Raw genomic sequence first — 24,260 nt, forward strand, 5'->3', positions numbered from 1 at the left:
TAGCTGTATGGTTACACATGTATTATAGTCATAAAAGCAAATCTTTTAGAGCAACAGTGCAAGGAGACAGTGGTAGAGTGATTTTCCCTCTAAATAAGATTTTTAACTTTTATATTCTGCAGAAAGAATTGTTATGTCTCTAGAGGTCAGAAATTATCAGTCTTCACAAATGCCATTTGATTAGAGTCGACCAACTTTAAAGTTTAGCACAGAATCCAGCCTCTTTGGGATCTACTAATAATTCCCTATACCACTAAAAGGAAATATAAAGTCATTGCACACAGCCACACATGGAACAGACAAAAAGGTAGTCATAAGAAGAGCTTCCTCTCCCAGCATAGCTTCACAATACAGCTTCCCTCTCATCTGAACACCTCAAATAACATGAGAAAACCAGCAGCCTTTAGCACTGTGCCATAGAAGAGATCTGTTTTAATTTCTTTCTGCATGTTCCATGCCATATATGCTGTCTTCTCCTAGTAGGCTGGGCAGCAGGCAGGGAAGGCAGCTTACTTACCTTGTCCCCACTGATGCTCTCTAGCTCATGAGAGATTTCCAAGAAGCAGGTGCACATGCTAGGGGAGGAGGAGGAGAAGCTTCTGGAGGACCCCATGGAGCAGCCAGAACGTGAGAGGGAACACAGCAGCAGAAGGGTAGACAGAGAGATTCCCAAGAACAAGCTGACACAGACACACAGCTCCAAGAGGACAGAAAGGATTTTTTCCTTACAAAGCCACATGGGACCATTGTTGCACATAAGGGTGGCTGGATTAAGAGCAAGACTGAAGGCAAAAATGTATCCTGAAGGGACACGGAGTCTTCTGCATCTCTAAAATAAATTTGTTCTAATTTGTGGTCTAAGAAGGTCACAGATTCACAGCTCATTCTGGGTTTTGGTCTGCTTACTTTAAGGAAAAGCCACTAGTAAATCCGTGTCAGAGCTTTGATCATCTTAGTGTCCCATCACATACATAGATACATTTATCAATAACTAGTTTAATCAGTAACAATTTGGAATATGATAGGGGAGTCTTTATGGATTCACAGAAACCATGAAGATCTCACTCCAAGGTTGCCACTACCACCTTCACACCTGTGAGACAAAGAAAGCAACTCACAGACCGTTCACAATTCGCCCACTGACACACAGAAAATACATGTCAGAGATAGGAAATACGCCTGCTGATTCATAATCCTGTTAGATACCATTTTCCTTTCCTCAGGAGGAAAGCCTAAATAAAACCATTCTGCTGTTTGGCCTATTCTCCTTGAAAAAAAATAATTACTGGATAGCCCCAAATTCATTTGATATCTTCCTAAAACGTTCAGAGATCTGATAGTCAGAACCTACATAAACCAGTTTTGAGCCTGAGAGCTCTCAATGTGGCAATTACATTAAAGCACAATCACCTTTGAACCCCATACTTGCGCTCCAACATGGGCTTGCTGTAAGGAGGTGGGTGGTGACCCCAGAAATCGGGGAATGCCATGTCTTTGTAGTCTGGTATGGACTTCACACATTTGGCCCTAGCCATGTAGAAGGGAGGGCTGTGGAATGGGATATCCCCTTGGTGTTTCTCCAGAAGATTTGTCACTGTGTCTGAGCTCTGCAGCCTCTCTCCAGGACTAGGATTGATTGAGGTCTCATGTTCAGGGTAAAACATTTTTTTGTACCAAGCAGCCTCTTCTGGGAGAGGACGCAAAGTAAGCACATGACTCCTGGCTGGATCTGCCCCTTCACAGGAGTCTGCATCTTGGGCTGCTTCTACAACATCTCTCTTTCCATCAATTGGATCCCATCTGCATTTCTCCTTCTTTGTCCAGCTCTGCTGTGGGACTTTCAAATCCGTTTCCCCTGGATCTGGTCCCACCTCTGAGACACTTTGGTTTCTCCATCTGTAGTTTGGACGTTTCACAGAAGTAGCACTTGGAATGAAATAAGAGGGAGTAGAGAGAAGACTCTCAGTCCTGTCCTCCAAGCTCTTCTCTTCCTCAGATTCCGGTTCAAGCTCCTTTAAATTTAAAAACCAAGAAATTAAAAGAAACTCAAGCCAGATTGTGCCTCCTTCCAGAGAAAACCTTTCAAGGAAGAAAGAGAAAAATATTTACAAGTCTCCCAAAACTGTACTCATCCAATAACACAGCCAGAGTAAAAATCAGCCCATAGACCACCTGCCAGAGTTTCTTTATCCTCAAAACTGTTTCAAGAGTAGTTCTCAGAAACTAAAAGGATCAGATTGAGTCATCTGGATGAGTCATCTCCAACTAAAGATGATTGTTCTAACAAGTTAGGGAAGAAAAAAAAAAAAATCACAAAGCATTTTTTTAGAATATAAATGTTACAGCAGGGTAAAGGAGGCCAATCTGTCATGCCAAACTCCACCCCTGCCTTCAGGCAAGTGTATAAGTTAATCCTATTCAGCTACTTATGGTCATAATAAATGTCACAGCATTGTTCCTACAGGAGATACATTACGCCAGTGGTCCTTTCCAGATTCATATTTGAATCACCACTGTCAGCTCTCCTAAATTCCAAGACTTGTAATGAGTGCAATACGCCTCCTAACTTCTTTTCCTAAATTGCAATAGAACAATGACTTGAACTGTGCATTTCACTCAGCGGCAGTTCATATCTTCTCTATCACTTCCTTCAAAACACTAGTTGACAGTATTTATTTTCCACATCTCATTCTGATCTTGATATTGCCATTGAAATTGCCAGCAAAGATACAAATTATTATCTGACAGATTTTTCATGTGGCACTTGATTCAATAGTACTTAGTTAATCTATACCCAGACAGATGTGCAGAAAACATCACTCCCTTTCTATCCCTTTTGATTCACATCAATAAACTATAGCAAAAAGTCTCAATCTTTGTTTTTCCAGTCCTATAAGACATCTAGGTTTCCTCTTGTAATAGCCTTGTCTAGTTGTCTCTTGTTAGTACTCTTTCAAGTCCTACTAAAACTCTGGAATATTTGCAAATAAACGAAACTGCACCATAGCAGTACCTGAAAATGATGGGAAAGTTCTGGACACATTCCTTCATACTGTCCAAGCTCTTCCTCTGGCCGGTCAAGCACTGGCCTTGACCTCAATTTGTTCACATCTGTCTCCAAGTCATAATCCTACAAAAGCAGAATTAGAAAAGAACATATATTAAACATGCCCCACAAGATGACTGTTAAAGTAATATTCTGCATAACAGCCTCGATTTCTAATGATATCGTACTCATTTAATGAGTCCCATAACTGTTCTTCCCCTACTCATGAAGGCCGTTAAGGTCACTTTATGGAATGGAAAAGAGAGGCACAAGAGAAAAGACCACATCATGAAAAAGGAGAGTTTGATGTTTTGGTATTTGAGTACCTAAGTAAGGATACCATGAAAAGATAGTTCCAAAGAAGCATCAAGACTGGAACTTGAGCCTTTTTATAAGCACCTCAGCTTGGGAGGTTTCAAAATAAGAAACACCAACAGCTACTAGTTATTTCTGAGGATAATATCAACTATTCTCTTGCTAATGCGTAAGTCAGTAGGCACAGGTCCTCAAGATATAACCAGTAATGTTCTGATTCAAAGAAACAATAATCAAAAAGAGTATATTTAGCAAGAAAATTTTCGGACTATATTGAAGGCAAAATTGTCCTCACAGGCTATCGGCAAAATTAGAAAGCTTGACACTTCTATTTTTGATTTAGACAACCACATGGTTTCTCTGAGTGCCTACCAATCAAACAGAAAGGCCCACATCTGTATCATTGAACTCACAGGCACCAATTGCTTATATTTTATTTTTATCTCTCAACACTGCTTATAAAAATCTATGAAACTCTTGCTCAATCCATCTTCTGTACTCTCCAACTTTCTTGATATTTTTATATGGGGAAAAAAAAAGCTTTTTAGGTCTCTACTATCAGCAAATCAGGGATAAAACTATATCTGAAACTTTCACAAAGGCAACTGGGCATTGATGTGCAACTGCCTCCATATCAGACACAAGAATCAAACCTGAACTGTGTCAAGCATTCAGTCATTGCACAAGAAACCAGGAATAGATGGGGCAAGAGGGAAGGATGCGGACCTGGCATTGATGACTGGCCGTTGCACTACAGCATTATTCAAATAATTCCACATGTCATTAGTAAGCATGCCCTACCAAATGCCAGCAAAGAAGTGGTTTGCTCCTGATAAACAGATTAATTTCTGAAGCTGTTATTAAAAGAAAAAAAATAAAAATTGCCAGAATTGCAAAGCATCCATGGCATTTCAAACCCTGAGCCACACTTGTATCGCAAAGCAGAGTTTGAACTGCTGTTTGGGCCTAGTTAAAAAGGCAGTGCAGAGCTGCACAGAGTATTTAAGATCAGTTTAAAAGGATGTGCCACTAACAGCTTAATGATGCATGAGCAGCTTCAAACTTACTGAAGATCTGAGTAGAGAAGGATGGATGGTTGATGTTATGATTTTGATTTTCATAAAACTGTCTGAACAGTTACTGATGGAAGCATAGAGCCAAGTTTCTGTTTGGTTGGTATTACCAGTATGCACAGATACACATTATGTAGCTGTGAAAATGTTTGTAAATCACATCAACACCAGGAAACGTTGTGCAAGTGATAGCTCATACAAAAAACGTAAACTGAAAGTTCATTATCCATTCCCTGTTTTTCACTTTAGAAAGATTTGTCATGGGTGATATATGACCAGCACACCAGACAAACGGTACTTTAAATTCATATTCAGAGTAAGCTCTTAGGCAAAAAAAAAAAAAACAAACCAAAAAAAAACCCCAAAACAGAAAACCAACCCTGCTTACACCTACCTGGTAAATCTTTATGAATAATGAAATAGTTCAGAGACATATAGGATCTGTTTCTGAATTAATAACTAATTAAAGAAGAGGATAAATTCACTGTAAACCTTGTTCCTAATAAGCATCTTGATGAACTCTAATATTCAAATAAAAACAGACAGACAGGGGCAAGTTAGGACACTGAGCTAATACGTTTGGGATTTTTAACTTCCTTTTTTCATTGGGTGACATCAGTTTAATACTTGAGGAGAAAAAGACACAGCAAGCAATGAAAACGCCCTTCCACAGAAGTCTCAATCATATCTAATTAGACCATATTTGCAACTTCATTTCTTTAATTTGCCTTCCCAAACCACTTTATGTGGATGAGACTTATTAGCAGCATTCATTCCTTCACATTTGCATATGTGCTTGTATGTATTTTCACAACAAAAATTTTTGCATTCTCATCCTCAGCTGTTAGGTTGGGGGGTTTTGCCAGTTAGGTCATGCCAGGGAGAATGCAAGGGGAGAAGTCAGAAGTCTTGACTAATTCATTATATTATTTGTCTGTGCGTGGCAGCAAATAAAGAAGGAATCTAGGTTCAAATGGCCCAGCTGTGGCTTAAGAGAACTAACTTTTTTGTTTTAGGGTAGGTGCACAACCCAAAGATGCTTTCATACAGGAAGGAGAAAAGGGCTGGCCTTTCCTAGGTGATAATTCAGTTTTTGCCTATTAAGCGCCATTTCTTGTCTACACCCCTAGAAGAATCAAAGACCCATCATTTATTCCTGACTGTGCACGTGATTCTAATAGTCACTGGTCAGTCTCTCTGCAGGAGCGGAGAAGTCACCAAACCCGCACCATCCTGGGTGACAAGTATGGCAATTAAGATAATGCAAGGGCCTCTCTGCAGTCGAAGTATCCTTCTACTATTCTATTATTCATGTAGTATATTTACGTGGGACCACACGCATATCTACGTTCTCTGCTCAGACAGCTTATCAGGATGTCAAAACAGACAATGAAGAGTTTTACTTTCCAGCATATGAATGATTAAGGAAGCTATGGCTCATATGCCTACCTCCTCCTTACTCTCCACATTCTCATTATCGGGGTCTTTTTCAACCTCATCCTCTCCGTCGCTCTCATAGTCACCTGCAGAAATAGAAAAGAGGTAGAGGCAAAAGCATTCAACCCAACATCCCTCTCAGGCCCTCCACAGAAATCTGTGCAATCTCTCCTGTATGTGCCACATGCCTTCAAACTACAACCCACCACAACCCTGATTAAAGCAGATATCATTTGTTAATCTAGTATAAATGAATTTGGCACTAAACCTCCCACTTTTTAAAGCTTTGTTCTCTTGGACTCGAGCACTGCCTTTCAAAACCATGGGCAAATCCATGATATGGATCCAATTCATATTGCAAAGCAATACAGCGATTTTCTGCTTGGCTGCAATGATATTACAGGATGCTCTTAATCTATATTATCTAGATTAGGGTGTTTTACTGCTATCATCATTAGAGCATTTGAGCTTCTTCCATATGAAACTGAAAGCAACAGGGAAATTGCCTGTGTGTATCATGGAGTCTACCATTTCTCCTTTTCTGTAGAGTGGCTGTCCTGCCTGCGCTTAAGTTCTGCTTTCCAGCAAGTGCTTCCACATTTTACTCATGCAGTAGCTATCTGCTTTTATTTTACAAAGGAAGAAAAAGTTAATACTTCCTGCAAGTCTTTACTGACAAAGCTGCAGGACAGTGTTCCCCACACAGACAGTCATGCACAGGCACAATTGTCTCTCCCTCTGTTGTTGTTGTGGAGCAATGGTATCTCCAGCCTCTGCCATGCCCACTCTGTCCTATTATTTTTTGGATAATAGAAGGATCTCTTCTTTTTTTCCCTTGCTCCCTTTAATCCTCTCTCATTTAGCCTCCAAACAGAATCTCCAAGCTTGGAGAACACCTGGGAGTAGTTTTATCTCTACTGAGTGACACTGTAGGCCATCAGATTGATTTTAACTGTTAAACCTCAGGACTAGGCTGCCAAGATTCCCTTCCGCAGATCCCACATTACATTCTTATGTGAGGCTCCTCTTCCTCCTGCTGAACTCAACCTTCAGCCATTTACCTTCAGATCCCTCACACGGAGGTTCAGCCTTGGCATTCCCAGGAAGAGGGAATGAATAGGAACTTCTTACTGTTGCCACAGGCAGAGGCTCCTTGGGGTAGCACTTTCTCAGTATCTGAGTTACAGTGGTTATGATAGGATCCAGATTTTTGCAAAATAAACAGTCCTAGGAACCAAAGGAGAACAATGTTAAGAATTGCCTCTTACAATTGTCCTGCCTATTATACACAATCCCCTAGAGCAGAAGCACCCTTCTGATTGGAACATGAAATCCTTATATTTCTGGCACTTTTTTCTGCTCCCTCCTTGTTTTGATACGGTTTTTGTCCCCTCCTCCAAACTTCCAAAAGAATTTTGCCTGGAACAGCAAGACCTCAAGTTCTTGCAGTCAATTTTTTTTTAACAGAAATACAGGCTAGCATGGACCTCAGAGGACTTCCATTGATGCATGTCATTTAGAAGACACAGCATCCCCCAGCTCTGCTCTAAAACGTTATAGTCAGGGTATATTGAAGGAAGGCACAATAGTAGCATAAGCTAAATATCCTAGCGAACACAGGTAATGTAGCACTGAAGGCACATATTCTTTAATATGGATTAAAGAAAATCCTGCAAGGAGCCCATGTATATGCTTTGGCTGCCAACACATGCCAAAATCTGTGCTTTTGGATCTTCACCACAACTACATCCAGAGCTATTTTACCAATACACAGGTAAGCTAGCAGAGTTACACCATTACTTCACTGTACTCCATGTACACAATCTATACTCAAAGAGAGCATTCTCACTGTACTCTATTCTATATGGTCATGCCCGATAGTTATTCTGAAAATATCACCTAGTCATAAAACATTGAATTCCTGTAGTATCCCACGTTTTCTACTCCTATAATCCAGAGTAGGACATAGACACGTAAGGAGCTGCGAGAGCCCAAATGCACTTTGAAGACACAGAATACTTCAGTTTGTTACCATGCTGTGCAAGTGAAGTCCTTGGTTTTCTGTTGCAAAGAGAACCACCCCCTTCTCCCCAGAACTAAAACCAAAGATGTTCTGGGAGATCATCATAGCTGTGTGTCTTCAATATAACAGACAGAGTTTGGATAAGGAAATTACAGCTGCTGCACAAAGGTGAAGTTGTTTAGAACCAATAGGTGCAATGCTCAGAAAACCAAGCCATCGGATTTCCCCAAGCACTGTGCATCTATACCACAGCCTCCAGCACAGAGATTGACTAATCAATGTTGTATCCTACCTAAATTCTTAAGTTGTACCATGCCTGTCAGCATGTTATCTTTAGTGGTTTGGGACTAAGACTTAGCTCATCATAACAGGAATGCAAGTCAAATAAGCAGCATGAACATTCTATAAAGCAAAAGAGGAATATTACAATACATTCTAATACCATTTAATATTTTGGCATCCCTTCAGCACAGATAAAATGGAATAGCCCAGAGGGCAGAATAGATATTTTGTGCCATTGTCTGGCAGCCTGTAGTCAGGATTTGGGCTAGACAGAAAACAAGAAATAAGATGACCAAAGTACTTTATTATAATCAGAAACAGAAAAATGGCTGTATTAATTTTTTTGGTTGTACAGGATTTTATTCTGTTTTCTCATGTATGATTGAGCAGCATTATAAGATTCAGTGGGATTAACCAGGATTCCTGTAGGGAGGCTAGAAAAATCATCTAAAGCTGACATGCTTACAAGACTCACTACAAGAATCTTAATACGTATTTCTAGATCTCTGGCTGTTAGGAACAAGGGGGAGAGAGAAGAAAATTTTGAAAGCATCTCCAAGGAAAGTTTTATTGTGGTTAGAGCAAATACCAGGAGGACTGGTTTCTATTTCCAGTGTTTCAGTTTATTTCTTTGTTCCTGTGGTGTTTGGTTGCCTTTGTTTGCTTGTTATTAAAGGAAAAAGTTTGTCTACATGTGGGAACACAACAACTTTCTTAAACAGTCTTACTATAGTTTACTAAAACCATTCTGTTGTTGCTAGAACCATGGACTGTATAAATGCCTGCCTTGGGCCAGCCATCTTAATTCACTGCCAAGTGAACTGAGACAGTCAAGAACAATACATGTTCATCCAGACAATAAGCTTCCACACATGGACTTATTCAATGATGCTGTTTGAAAGTCATTTTTCTTTAGAGCAAATCAGCAAACAAGCCTTCAGATACCTTACAGGGAATTTGTGGGACTATTTTCATTACTGTTCATAAAGAGCTCTCAGATTCCAAGATAACAGTTTGCAGATGACTGAAAAATGTTCTGTCACTGTGTTGGAAAAGCCTTTTTTACTGACACCTGAGAAATAGACAGGAGACTGCTTTGTATATGTGTGAACTGTCCCATTTATTTTCAGTGGGATATTGTGAATGAGGGAAGAGAATGAATCTTTAGCTCAGAAAACCTCTGTAAAGCTAACTTGAATTCAGGGGATCTGCTTTTTAGCCTCCGCACTCAATCTTTTCTCTACTGAATCTGGAATAGTCCAGATATTACGATATGTATGTGATGTACACAAAAAAGGAGGTTTCAATATGACAGTAAGGCAAAAGGTAGTGATGCTAATGGATACTACTACTGGGAAATATAGAGTGCAATATATGTTATCCTACAGTAGACTCTAGTACAGGAAGGCTGAAGAGAAACCAGGCGAGCTTAAGAAATCAGATGGATAAGTGATAAAATAATAAAATAATATTCCATGCACCGGTCTTTCCTAAAGCAGATACAAACCTGTTTTCTTGTCTCAAAAGAGTAGGCAGCTCTCTGTCATTGCACACAAAGACAGCCAGTTGCTAATGTGAATATACCCTTTAACCGCCATGAAAGTCTAAACTGAGCTTGGAAAAAGAAATGGGAGCAGAAAGTGCTTCCTTTTCACAAATGACTTCATTATCTAAAATTATTTTTCATTCCTGTTGAAGCAGAACTTAAAATATCTCTAAATTCTCCTCAAATAAAGTAGCAGTCACTTCTAATCTATGTAAGGAGACAGCCTTTGAACTGTTGGCTTTTCCTGTAAAGACATAGGCTTAAAGGCTATTAAAAGCTCAGGTATTTCAGCTGTCCATCAACCCATACAATAAGCAGCTGGAGAGGTTTCAATTGAAAACCAACCTTGTAAATAGGAGTTCCACTGGAGGTTGTTAAAACAAACCCATCTTGGCAAAACTTTCAATTTCAATGGATTAAAAGAAATATTTAAAGTTTCAGCAGAACTTTTCTGGCCAGCTTTTAACATCTTTAAAATCTCATTAGCTGCTCAGAGTTTGGTCAAGGCTAATCACTACAGCCAGCAAATTCCTAAAGGCGCTAAAATATTGTCTACACAGAGAGAGACATTGCTTTGCCAAGCAGGAATTGTTTGCCTTGCCCCATCTCTGTCTCTTTCTCTCTTATTACAGTCTGCAGTAGTAAGATCCTTCTTCTCAGGAGGATAGTTTTCCCATTTTCTGTCTACCATGAAGATTATGAAGACTTCAGTAGCAGCAGCAGCCTCTACCTCAGATCAGAGTGGGGAAGAGCACGCGCGAGACCTCCTAGGACTGCCAGACTCCTCCTGTCACCTCATGTCTTGGAGAGACACTGTAAGACTGACAATATCCCAAAGAAGTGAGGGAACATTGAGCTTTGAATCTATTAACCTTGGTAATTTCCCTATCAAGATCTCCCTAGTAGCACACAGTAGGGAAAAAAAAAAGCAAACTGAAGGCCCCTGAAGCTCTCATTTCCGCTCCACTTCTAACCTTTGGAAGGATTAGAGTTATCAGTGTTCACTGGAGTCTTAGTGTGTCATTTCCTTGTTTGTTCACCCAAGGTGACCCCATGTTTGCGTTTTCCATGGGGTTGCTCCCAGGCTGAGCTATCAGGAGATGTTAGTTCAGAAAGCTACACAGGCCATAGAAGGCTCTTGAGAGGGAACAAGCTGACATCTACCCTCAAGCAGCTGTTTCCATCCACCCTATTCAAGTTTCTGCAGACCAGGGACTTCTCATTAACAGAGGTCATACTTCCTTTGAAAGATCTGCTGGTCCTGGCCACCTCATCCTACCTGAACAAACAGTCAATTCCTCACGAGGAAAATAAGGTGAAAAAAACCTCTCCCAATCTACCATCTACTACTGGTAAGAAATATCCTTCAGTCACAATAGAATTGTTCATGACAGTGATGGGAAAGGTAAAGAAGAAAATACACTGGATCATAAGGCAATGGATTTTCTGGAGAAGGGAACATATTTTTCATTTTGTCTGTGATGATACTAGAAGGAGATAATGCATTGGCCAGCGAGAATGACAATGGAAACATGCCTTATGGAATCACATGGGTCAAGAACTGAAGGATTTTCCATAGATGACTTCCACAAAGAAGGCTACAGAAGATCATTGGTGAGAGACTCGGAGGAAACTGGTACTGTTCTCTACCTGCCCTTTCTATACCATATGTGGTTCCCATCCTCAGGACCATGTCATCTTGATGGACCCACATTAATGTTTCACAAGATTAAAGCTGGGCCTCCTGAAAAACAGTTGATGGATGTTCCTCATTATCAAAGGCCTGGCTAAATCAACACTTTTTTTTTGTTGAAAAGACTAGTTGGGTGGAATTATCCATCTGGATACCTGAAAGGAAACGTCTCATGAAACACCTAAGCAATGCTTCTGTGGAGGAGATGTTGCACTGTTCTTTAGGAGAGGAAGTCCAAGCAGACAATGTGATCCATGGGGTGGGGGGGGGGGGAGAACGACAAAAAAAAAAAAAACAAAAAAAAAAACAAAGCATTAAAAAGCCTGGACTACAATTCCCACGAGGCCCAACAGGAATTAAAATTAGCTTTAAACCCAGATATTTCAGCTTTTCTGAAGTACTAACTGTAAGAAAGCCAATAATTTTTATTTTAACATTATCATTTTTTTCATTCGTATGTTATATAAATTCAGGATAAAACTATGGGATTCCCTGCACTGTGAGGTAGAACCCAGCAATAATTACCAATCCATCTCACTTAAGCACAAAAGCACCATTTACCTGTATGCTTGTGAAGAGAATCTCCATACCCCGGGAACCAAGGAAAGTCTCCCTGCCCAGATGGATGTTGGTGATGTGCTTTAGACAGAGCAGAAGACCCCTACGAATATAAATGTAGTTGTTGGAGACGTCATTGTGATGCCAGTCTTGATAGAGCCTCAGCAGTCCACCCAGGTAGCCTCTGTTCACTGCCCGTCGGCTGTTAGACTCTGAAAACAAGGAGAAAAGGAGAAATTAAATTCTTTCCACTGCTCGTGCTGTTAGATAACCACATGGCTACTAAGGGCTCAAACTTGGACTTTAACACCTCATTCTTGCTTAATGGTCTCAGTTAAATTTCCACCAGCATACATCATGTAGGATATTATTATTTGCTAAGCATGAGCTAGGCTCTTGGAATTGTATGTGGAAAAAAATGAAGCAGTCTCTCTCCTATCTAGGTGGAAATGGCTGCTCCAGAACCCTCCAGATGAACCAAACCATGGCTGGGGAAAGGGCAGAGCCTATATCTCCTTTCAAACGCTAATAAACTTAATTCCGACTGCAGCACCACAAGGGTTCCTGAAACTAAAGAAGCTCCTGAGGCGTGAGAAAAGCTAAAGAACAATAAGATTAGTCAACAGCAGGACATATAATCTTCACATCGTGCTGTATTTCAGTCCTGAGAGAACACCTTGCTGAGATCAACAAATTCAGAAGCCTTGTAGTTGTACAATCCTGTTACAGCCAGCAAAATTAGGTTTAACTTTCTAACACATACCCGTATAACAAAAGCCATGAATCAAATGATTCTGGAAACCCACAGTATTTAAAAATTAGCAAAACACCAACATGAACAACAGCATTTTGGGCTTTTTTTCCTGTTTCTTCCTGGTTCTGAGATTTTAAAGGCCACATTCAGGTTACATTTAAAAGGCTTTACCGTATGGACAAGAAAATAAGAATGTTTTTTTTTAAATAAGCTTTATAAAAATATAAAATGAAAGCTGCAATATTTCCTTAATCATGTAGCTCCAGGACACCAAACTAAAAGGAGAAGATTATAAAACCTGTGACAAAATACAAGTTCTGCTGAGTATTATAAAACACATCCCTTCACCCACTGTGCTTGTTGCCCTGCCCCGCAGGACAAACATGAAGCCATACCAGACTCTAGGCTCCCTCCCTTCAAACCAAACCTGCCTAAACATATTTTCCTGACTAGTCCTGACATTCCTCGCTGTGACACACATTAGAAGCTGTCAAGAGCTCAGTAATCAACCAAGGGGCCAGGTAGCATACGTAAGGCTGGAGCTCAGCTCCCTGAATACCAATCAGCATTTGCAGCCCACAACAGATGGCTCTTGGTATGGGTTCTCCAGAGCTAGTAGGCTCCAATTCATTTCCAGTTCATTAAACAAAGTGGAAGAGCCTCTCACACCTGGAATGTTAAAGTCATCAGTGGGGATTTACAGGACAGGAGAAGCAGCTAGAGGTTAAGAGAGAACAGATAGGGGTAAGATGCTGCCTAAAGAAAATCAGTAACAAGGGAAGCCATGGAGAGAGTAACCAGGAAGCATCTAGTAGGCAGCAAACCTCAATCCCAGTGGTGAAGTAGATAGAGGTATTGGAAAGCGGAAGGAAGTCACCTGAGTCTGCTCTTTGTAGTACATTAGCAATCTCTTACCTGGAGAAGGGATTGGAGGGTAGTTCTGCCACCCGGTCTTGTCCTGCAGTTTTATCTACCATTGTCACCACTAGGCCGGCAACAAAGAGCACCCCCAAACCAGTTTGCCAACTAGTTTTAATCCTGCTCCACACCTTCACACCATCCTGTTGACATACCTCCGCACAGACCTGCTGGTCCTACAGCTATTCCAGTCCAACACAGCTCTGCCCAGTCTCCAATGCCTTGGCCTGCAGGCCTCTCTAGCACTTCATCCCCTTGTTGTTAGCCATCTCATACTAACTCTGCCAGTACAACTTTTACTTTAGGGCTCAGTGGTTGTCAGCATGTAGGTCATACTTCTCCTTTGACCTTCACTGTGTTTCTTTTTTCTATTTGACTTCCTGCAAGAAAACTTTAATTGCTTGAGAATCCCTTATCAATCCCAATGATTTTATTCATGATTTCCTGTTAATCCTCAACCAGCTGTCATGTTTACTAACCTGCAGGATGCCTAACCCCTTAAATCAGTCAATCTTCCTTGAAGAATTATTCAGGAAGCTCTGTAAAAGTCAATAAGTATATAAGAAAAACACGACAAGAAGAGAGTCAGGGAGTGTAAGGTAGGGACAATTTGGATCAAACTCGGAGCTTCCCTAAACTGTTCAGAGGCAGATGAAATTGGACTAGATCTAGGGGTTTTTAGCCCCTGGCATTCAGTGCTTGAAGTCTAAGCATTCTGCGTCAATGTTGGTAGGACAAGGGAAACACTGGAAAGCACTGTGGGTAAAGCTGCTGGGGAATTTATTTAAAAATAATTTTCATAAGACACATTTGTGATGTTTTCCTTGCTTCTTTCAGGACAGACTTCCACATTTGGATCCCAGCTCACAGGGATCCAGGGCCTGGATCACAGAACACACAACTGTCCCATGCCTCAGCTTTTAATCACTGGATGAAAAGCACGGAGGAAGCTGGCAAAATAACTTTGCTTCTCCTCATGTTTTCTGTAGCACTTATCACCTTTAAGATCAAAACCATTGTTTTGAAAAGTGAAGCTGAGATAGTCTGTTCTGTGAGGAGGAGATGGAAGAGGCAGAACTATAGTTCCCTCAGCACTTTGATCAGAAGCAATAAGAATTACTTGCTGAAGGGGCAAAAAAACCATTCATTTTGTTTCTTCTGTCTGATTTCATTGATTCTTTGCTGTCCTGTGTTGTCAGTGTTTTTCTTATCTTTTTGTTCTATTTTTTTCAGTTGTATAGTCAATAAAGTAGCAAATAAGCGAAGGGGGAAATATGCCAAGATCTCCAGAAGGCAGAATGGAAAAAGGAGGCCTCCCCACCTGTCTGAGTCTGTTGGTCTCTCCATCTAGGGATGCACCTGCACGGGTATGTATCTATATTTTGGCACAGATACAGATAGTGGAAATGAATCATACAGGTACAAGCAGCACTGCACAGATTTTTAGGCAGCAAGAACCCGCTCCTCCTGGAGTGAGTACACATGATCTGTGTAGTAAGTGGTAAAATGTCCTATGCCTTTTGACCCTTTTGCTGTTATTCTTTTGTTAGTCCCTTTCCTTCCCCCTGGATACACCCAGTGTTCAGTGGAAGTTGTCCTTTCACGCAGTTTTCAGAAATGCTCAGGGATGGTGCTTCCTGTTTTGACTCATGCTTTGTCTGTCTTCCTAATCTTATTCTGGCATCTCTGACAGGGAGGTGTTGTCTTCATCACCTTCCCCAAACCTGTCACTGGCATAGTTTGCAAGAGTTTCAGTTCTGCCTTCTGAGGCTGGGATGGGTGATAAGGGAATGCTCAGTGTCATCTTAGTTTCCCATGCTTCTACAACTGACCCTCCACTTCGGGCCTCCAGGGCAGTGCTGCCAACCAGGGAAAGCTTAAGCACTGCAGCACAGAGTATCTGGCCTAAATAATCTGTGCAGTTACCCAGACACATTTGACATGGATGCACAGCCAATGTGTGGAAGCATCAAATGGTTAAAGATGCATCTAAATTAGCACGAGGATCACACTACAAAGAAATCCCCAGTTTTGAGAGAATTCTGATTTTGTGTTGGGGGACAAGGACAAACTCTAAAGCTAGGGTTTTAGTCTAGCAAATAAGAGTCTCATGACTGCTAGTGTTTAAGTGGACATCTCTGAAGCCCTCCTCGCATTCCAGTCTCCTTTGAAGTCTTTGCCAGGAATACAAGGACCACTGGAAAACACGCAGCATATTTAATCACAAAACTGAATTACAGTCAACCTGAAATATGATGAGCAATGCACTGCTTACCAGGCAGAACAAAGAGATATTTATCTTTCTGTCTATCTGCTTAAATCTCTTTGTTGATGCCACTCAGCTGATTCATTATGCCAAGAACATACATTGCTACAGTTTGGAGATAAAGCTGCTCTGCTAAATTAACCCTATAGCACCTAGAGGAGTGAAAGGAATAAGAAAGTCTCCAGCTTCCCCACTCTCCTCTAGAGACTGCCTCTTGGGAATAAGGCACACAAGATACCTCCTAAAGCAAAGGGAAAACAGCTATTGTATTCAGTCATCGAGAGGCCATTTTTTCACTAGAGATAAGGATGAGGATTCCCTACAGAAGTAAAATGAATCATCCCCATGGAGAAACCTAGGCACCCGTCAAGTGCTGGGATGAATTCCGACCTAGTGGGCTCTACAGTTCCAGCAAGAAGCTGTTATTAGCTTAACTCTTGTTGGAAGCCAGAAGACTACTCTAATTGTGCCCTGTAAACTTCACAGGGTCCAGGCATTTATTTAAGCATTTAGGATAGATGAACAACACTGGCACAGAAGTAGAGAACACTTAAAGGATTTGCTAGCAACCACCAGTGCCATGTTTTGCTCCTAGACCAGGAATCAGCCACAAGCTTAGCTTCAGTACAAAAAAGAATATTCCTTCTACTCCAAAGCAGTTGTTTTAGTTCCAGGTGTTGTCCAATTCAGTGACAGTCTTACAAACTGTATTATGACATGGTGATTCTTCTCTAATTTGCCCATGTTACATTGTTCACATATGAAAGTTAAGCAAAAAAAAGCAACAAGCCAACCCTTTCGAAACTTTTGAACTAAGCCCAGAAGCAAACTGATTTTCAAAAAACATTTCCTCTTTCTCCTTTATTTTTTGGATTCGCAGCATCTTCTGGTTGGAACTCAGAGCTGGCAATCCACAAAAGAATATTTTTTGCACAAAATTTCCAGCTTGATTTTTCTGACCAAAGTGGTTTGAAAGAGTTCAAATAAGGATCCTAGAATTTGGAAGACTTCCTCAAGTGCAGCCACTGAATTTTCAGGAGCCAGATCATCACTGGAGGCACAAACACTGCCCATGCCAAGACAAAGGCAGTAAGCAGTCACTATTAAGGATGTCAGAGAATAATGCAGCTCCTCGACACTATGGTTCCATTATACCCTCCCTGAGGAGCAAAACAGTGGGAAGCTGCCATGCCCCTGAAGTTGAAACCAACCTTTTTCTCTGGAGCACTGAGTTACTTTCAGTTTGGGGTAGGTCTGTGAATGAAAGGGCAGTCTTGGGGAAGGTAATATAAAGGACATTCAAAGAATATCCCCCCCCAACCCCAAGTGTCTCTTCTCAAAGAGTTAAACTTAAAAATATAGATTCAAGGCTATTAGCTTCTAAAATTCAGGAAAAAAGGATAGATACAGAACTTGGTTTAGATGATTATGAAAGGAATGATTTGCAAAATTCAACTCTGATCACAAACACCCTACAGGTTGTGATGGCAGATTTGGGACCAGGCTGAAAGTGGAGTTTGAATCCCAAAGTGGGTAATGAAGTCATAAACTGATCATGAGAAATGTGTACCTGGCAAAATATTAGGCAAGTCACAAACATCTTGCTGTTGGCTTCGGGAACTGACATGGTTTAAGCATAGGGCTATTTTGACACAAGATCAAAGACCTGTATCAGTGGATGTGTTGCAAAGCACTATGAATTCAGCCATAAAGGGTGCAGACCCTTTCAGAAGCCATAATCTGCTTATGTGCTAGAACATTGCTTTCTGTTCCTTGCAGTTACTTGCCCCTCCTTGATGCCAGCATAAAAGGAAAAGAGTGACACTGATTATTTTATCCCGCCGTCCACAAGGCATAATCCTTATGCTTTGATAAAAAAAAAGATAAAAAACAAAAAAACCCAAAACCACAACAGAATGTGTGAAAGGTTAAATAAAGGTTACTTGACAGAAGATGAGGAGGAAAGAGCGCTAAATGAGAGAAAACAAAAGAAGGAAGGAAGAGTTATAGAAAAAGAGGGGAAAGGCCAACAGCAATAACTGCTGTTAACACACAGAATTGTCTTGATGAAATAAGCATGATCACAGGGTCACCACAACCTGTCTTTTTAAATTGCTCATTACAATTTCACTAGGCAAGCATTGCAACAAGGGCCCTGCCCATTTCCCTAGCCCTTTCCTTCAATATCCGCTGAGCAAATGCCTTAGAGATCAGCTCTAGCTAATTTCCTTAAAGACATGCAAGCTGCTAATTCTGGGAAGTACAGATAGTCAGGAATAACAAATACAACCGAAATTAGATTAAAATAACCTGCTGATAAACAAATTACTCGCCAAAAATAAATATTGGATTAAGCACTGGTGGGAGCGGGGATCCCTATAATAACATCGCCATCGTGTGGCTCGAGGTGCCGAGCAGCAGTGTCCAGTTTGGCCATCACACTGCCTTTAGCCTGGAACTCCCACGTATCCACTTGTCTGCACTTATATATATCAGGTATCCAAGTTTTTTTCCCCACTCCCACAAAACAGGGAATGGCTTGCCTTTTCTATCTTGGGGGTGGTGGTGGGGGGTGAGTTCACTAAAAGCAATAGAGCCTCTGTCTAAGAGAGACATGGAGGGCAGTCCTCACCTTCCACCACTGCTCAAACTGGCTCCAGCTGGGATATGCCCCCTCCCCACCAGACCTCTTGCAGGCAAAGGAGGGCTTAGCAATGAGGTCCTCAGGCCTTAAGACAGAACTTGAGCAAGATACAAAGACACACATACAGAGGAGAACAAGGAAAAAGCTGAAAAAAGTAGCAGGTGTACCCTGGGACAGAGAGAAGAGACTCTGGGAAGGATGCCATGCCTCATCTCACCTCCATTTATCTAAATCTACCAGTATCTACTCTCTCATCCCCACCCTGGGCTGTAGTAAACATCTAGAAATTGAAGAAGGAAGGACGGACAGGTATAACTGGAAAGCTTAATTGTAAGATCCAAGAGAAGAGTAAAAAATTCCTGATGCTCTCATGGCACTTTGGCACCATTATAGATATTTACCAAGCAACATGTTCAGCTGTATAATAATGCAGTTCAGTCAGAGGAAGTTAACAGTGTGGTGGAAAGACAACAGATATAAAAAAAACCAAAACAGCAAGGCAATGGAGGATAGACTTGCTACAAGCTGTTTGCTGAGTGCTTGTAGGCATGGCAGGTAAAGAACAGTAACTGGGAGAGTAGCATGCAAGAATCAGTAAAGTCCCATGGGATGCTTGGAAAGAACATAAGAAGGCAGGAGTGAGAAACTGGCTGATGGTCAGGCAAGAAACCTCTTCACTACATCAGCAATCCAAGCTTACACTGATAGAAAGATGCAGCACTGTCATTAAAAGGGACCTGAACTTCTATTCCTCCATTATTTATCAGTCCTGTGACTGTCACTGATTGCCACTATGTGCAGAAGAACAGGACAACCAAAGCTGCTCTCGTCTTGCACTGGGTTTCCAAGCATTTCTTTGCTGTTGTGGATGAAGCACAAGTTTGTAGTGTTCCATCAGTTATTTATTTGGACAAGCCTATACTTCCCCTCTGAAAACAACAGTAACAATTTCCCAGGTACATCTGGAGCAGTAATTTTTTCTTACTCTGATGCCTTCTTTCTTGGCAGATCTTGCTTCTTGCCATTATGCACCTGTTAAGTGGGCATTTAGCATCAGCTTCTGTTAGGAAAGAGACAGAGGCCAAACAGTTTCTAGCCAGCCCGTGGCTCTGCAGGTGGATGAAGTCTCAAGTAGAGCTTAAGGAAGCCTGAGGAGCTGAAGATGGATGTTTCCAAAATCCATCAGGGAGACACACTGCCATCTGCCTGCTCCCTTTAAAACTACTGTATGTTTTCCCGTTGCAGCTCGCAAGGGAACTGCCAAAAGGAAGAGGGACGCTTTCCCTCCAGCACAGCTCGGTGTATAACCGTGACCCTCATGATTACTTTGGGCTGAAGCACTCAAGGATGACAGCCCTACAGGGACATCCTCAAGAATGGGTGCCACCTGGTCCTGTTTTATAGCCTTCACCCCCAGCAAAACTGGATCTCACCACCATTTCCCAGCAAGTCTCCAAAGCAGCTCACAATAATCAGTCCAGCGATTCAGCACCGACTGTAGCACGTTCCAGGATTCCTGCCTCCCATTTAGTTTGTTTCCCATCTAAAACATGCTAAAAGGCTTCTGGATGCTTCTCCATGTAGTTTTACCCCTTGTTTTCATAAACGATTTTCAAGTGCTATAGTATTCATCCAATTTGATTTTTAACTTTCCAAGGACCCCTGCACCATTCAAAAGCACCGAGGTCGTGGGCATAAATAAGTTAACTGTGACAAACAAAGCTGTCCTGACACAACCATGAAAAAGAATTCAGCTTTTTTCCAGACATGGTGAATTTATCTCTGGAAGAACCAGAGCTGTTTTTCACATCTCCTAACCCACACCTCCCAAAAGGCACGGCCTGCTCATTTGTATGCAGCTACCAGAGCAGTCTGCTCCAGAAGCCTGGAGCTTCTTGTGTCCTGAGCCACAGGACAAAGAAAACTAAAAGACATTCTTGACTACTCTGCATCAAACTGCAGAAAACAGTCCAAGCTGACTTGTGGGCCGTGGTGCTCCATTTGGTTTCACAGTATTAGCACCATTTCCCAAGTCCCAGTTCAGCACCTTAAAAGAACATCAGCTGAAAACAGACCATGTGTTTTCCTAAAAATCACTTTTCCATTAAACAGTAACTGGTGTTGCTGCAATAATGTTGTTTGATTGTGAATGATAAAGGACAAGAGGATGCATAACAGCAAACTGGGAAGGGTGTCTCCAAACCAAGGGATGTCTCTCCCAGGCAATGCCTTTGTTTGCAAGGGTCAACAGCACAAATGAACATCAGAACCCTCATCTGTACAGCACAGTGATTAACCAGAGTGAGTTTATAGACTGTTGTGCTTGATGAACTAAATTCTTGTTGGAGTTCATTTTTTTTTTGTACCTTCTGTGAAAGCACCTGAAACAACCAACCAGAATGATCGGTATGTTCTTTGGGTACTGGAAGACTTCTATGTACCACCAAAAGCACAAAAAGCTTAAAAGGAAAAAAAAACAAAAACACACAACTAAGATAGACTCACTGAGAAGAGTCACACAAAAATTTCTAAGAGTAAATGGCTTTAAAAAATTACCTCACTCCATGAGAAAAAGGGATGGGAGAATTTGGAGCTGAATTTTAGATTCTCTAGATCATTGTCAGCTTCCCCCCCCAGCTTTTACAACATGTGTTTGCCACTCCTCAGGAGACTACATTTCACAGCTTCCCCTGGTAATTAGTCCTCCACTTCTATATGCTGTTCTCATCTCTAGACCCAGAACAAGCCTTCAAGTAGAAAACTTAGCCTATAAATATCTTGGGACAACAGAATTTCACTTCCCATTCACAGTACTTACCATAAAGCAGGAGTGCAGGAGAAAAGCTCAAGCTGCCTGACGAGCTTTCAGCTCTTACTCCACTTTTCCAGCCTTCTCTGTAAATTTCTTTCTACTCAGAAGGCTAATTTTGCCTTTGTATCGCAAGCAGTTGTGGAATAGCCCCACAACTCCCTATTAAGATTTAGCACCCAAACCAGAAGGTTTTCCCTTGTTGCAATAATGTGACCTTTAAATCTAGGCAGCAAGGTTAATACTGAGGCATTATTTCAGAATTCATCACTTGAACTGATGCAACTCAGACACGATCACATTGCAGCATGCTCATTTAAGCACTGCTGCCAGGGCTACAGTTTTTCAAATGCATTTATTCCTAATACTGTGAAAAGGAGAAGGGGGAGGGGAAGAAAAGGGGGGAGAGAGAGAGAAGGACAATACACCATTGTGATTTATCGTATAGTAGATTGTCTGCAATAGTAGAGTGCTCTTTCTTAATCAAAGCTTTATTAAATTCTGGTAATAAAAACCTAAGTGTTTTCAGATGGGATAAAGGCAAAGAAAAGAGTAGCACGTTCATTTCAGGAACAGTCACACCAGCTGTGTGTGACTGAGAATCCATGTTAAGGTCTTGAACACCCCTAGCCAGGTGGTGCAAGCGTTAAGCACAGCCTGCCATAGCAGGGTTGTACCCTGGCAATCGCTGGGGCTCAGCCCTGTCTACGCATTATCAGACCTGACAAGCTTGCAAGGGAGAATAATGTCATTTCTTCTGGACTACAGAGGTTTTCCAAGCCTTTGCCAACAGCATCATTGCTACCAGGTAAGTACATAGTACAACAGCACCACAGGACAGACAGGTCCTAGGCACCACTCTCCAGTGGTGCTGGAACAGAGCAATAAGCGTTGGGCGCTTATTGAAGAGATTCCCTGTTTCTTCCACTGTACCAAGCCCCAGGCCAACTACTGTTCCTTAAATACTCAAAATAAGGGTCTAGTCTGGCTCCCTCAGCAGCTTGCTGCCTGGGACCTAGAGCACTGTCTCCCATAGATCTGGGTGTCCAGACCCATGGGACTCCAAGAATAATAGCTAGACATACGGGACTATAGCTAGACATACGGGACTATAGCTAGACATACGGGACTATAGCTAGACATACGGGACTATAGCTAGACATACGGGACTATAGCTAGACATACGGGACTATAGCTAGACATACGGGACTATAGCTAGACATACGGGACTATAGCTAGACATACGGGACTATAGCTAGACATACGGGACTATAGCTAGACATACGGGACTATAGCTAGACATACGGGACTATAGCTAGACATACGGGACTATAGCTAGACATACGGGACTATAGCTAGACATACGGGACTATAGCTAGACATACGGGACTATAGCTAGACATACGGGACTATAGCTAGACATACGGGACTATAGCTAGACATACGGGACTATAGCTAGACATACGGGACTATAGCTAGACATACGGGACTATAGCTAGACATACGGGACTATAGCTAGACATACGGGACTATAGCTAGACATACGGGAGGCGTTACTGCCTCTCTTTTCTAAGCAGTGCTCTTGGGGACTGAGGGAAGAGGGGACACCAAGGGAAAATGAGGTTCAACAGGATCATTCTGTCCAGCAGCACAGCACAGAAAGGAAAGTCAGAAAGAATATGAAGAAAAAAAAAGCTTACTTGATTTCAGCAAAGCTGCCAGAGCCTCAACGGCTGCCCTGGGGAAAGAAGAGAGATGGAGAAATAATGTCAATTTCTTGGATAATTTTTGTAACCTTCATCTTCACAGTCTTCTGGGCCAGGCTTCGCAGCTGGTCTAAACTGACAGCTTATGATGGACTTTGACAGAACCGCAGTGTTTTACACCAGCGGAGGATCCAGTCTCTGTAGCTGACTCAGTTAATTTTAAGAGACCATTAGCCCTCTAGCTTTAGTCTTATACTAATTTGCAGTGACCATTAAATTTAAAGCAACACCCACATATCCAAAGTAATGAAGCAAGTCTTTAAACTGTTGCCCCAGAGCTCTTTCTTTGTATCAGAGGCTTAAGCACATGCCCGTTCCAGACACCAGTCCTTCTATCTACATCAGTAGATAACTTCTGCATCAAGCTGGGACATCCACATGAGCATTTCCAGCCAAATTCCACTCCCTTCTCTATTTTGCCCAAAACAAGATTCACCCCCATCCTCACTCCTACCAGCTTTAACAGAAAGGAAAGTTTGTTTGTTTTTTAATTACAACAACGTCTTGTCATTACAGTGGCATGTAGCGGTCCCCACTCAGGTCAGGACTTGTAAGAAAGATACTAACACTGCAATAAGGCCACTTGCCTCATAGAGCTTGGAGAATAAGGAGGTAGAGGGGAGAGATTCACAGATTTCTGTTGACCTTCTGTATCATTTCAATGTGCAGGTAAGCAACTCAACCTGCCCGAGCTGGCATAGCACTCGTTTGAATGGGAGCTGGTCACCAACATTTCTAGCTTGAAAAGCTGAATTGAGACATCCTTGCTCCCCACCATCTGGAGGCAGGTTTCTTCCTCATGTGGTATAATCTCCATCCCACTAGCCCCACAGAAAATTTTCTTTTCCAGTCATGTTCTGCTGGAGCAAGAAGATCCATGTTCTAACCTGGCTTACTGCTGTGAAGTTTCGAGTGCCCACAGTTGATTAAGTAAACACAGCTCCAAAACCCGCCATGCCCAAGGATTCCTTAAAATGTAATCTCCTTACAAACCAATCCCCAAATAAAATCATATTAACTTCCATACTGAGCCAGTCATCATCCTGCAGCAAGAAATAAATATTTTTTTGTCATCAAGCTGCTGTTCATTGTGTGTCCTAACAGAAGCTGAGACTAAGATAGATTCAAGA

The 24,260-nt window shown here is 41.6% G+C and overlaps 1 protein-coding gene across 1 annotated transcript in view; it reads right to left on the reverse strand.

Moving 5' to 3' along the window:
- Positions 1 to 24,260, reverse strand: part of AGBL1 (AGBL carboxypeptidase 1) — a 276,165-nt gene that overhangs the window by 225,855 nt on the left and 26,050 nt on the right. The window contains exons 5-10 of the mRNA XM_063345380.1: positions 23,065 to 23,102; positions 11,977 to 12,185; positions 6,933 to 7,098; positions 5,884 to 5,957; positions 3,014 to 3,130; positions 1,411 to 2,012 (exon numbers count right to left, since the gene is read on the reverse strand). Coding sequence (XP_063201450.1) covers positions 1,411 to 2,012; positions 3,014 to 3,130; positions 5,884 to 5,957; positions 6,933 to 7,098; positions 11,977 to 12,185; positions 23,065 to 23,102 — 1,206 coding nt within the window. The remainder of the gene's footprint in view (positions 1 to 1,410; positions 2,013 to 3,013; positions 3,131 to 5,883; positions 5,958 to 6,932; positions 7,099 to 11,976; positions 12,186 to 23,064; positions 23,103 to 24,260) is intronic.

This window comes from Chroicocephalus ridibundus, chromosome 9, assembly GCF_963924245.1.
Source record: "Chroicocephalus ridibundus chromosome 9, bChrRid1.1, whole genome shotgun sequence".
In the NCBI taxonomy this organism is placed as follows: Eukaryota; Metazoa; Chordata; class Aves; order Charadriiformes; family Laridae; genus Chroicocephalus; species Chroicocephalus ridibundus.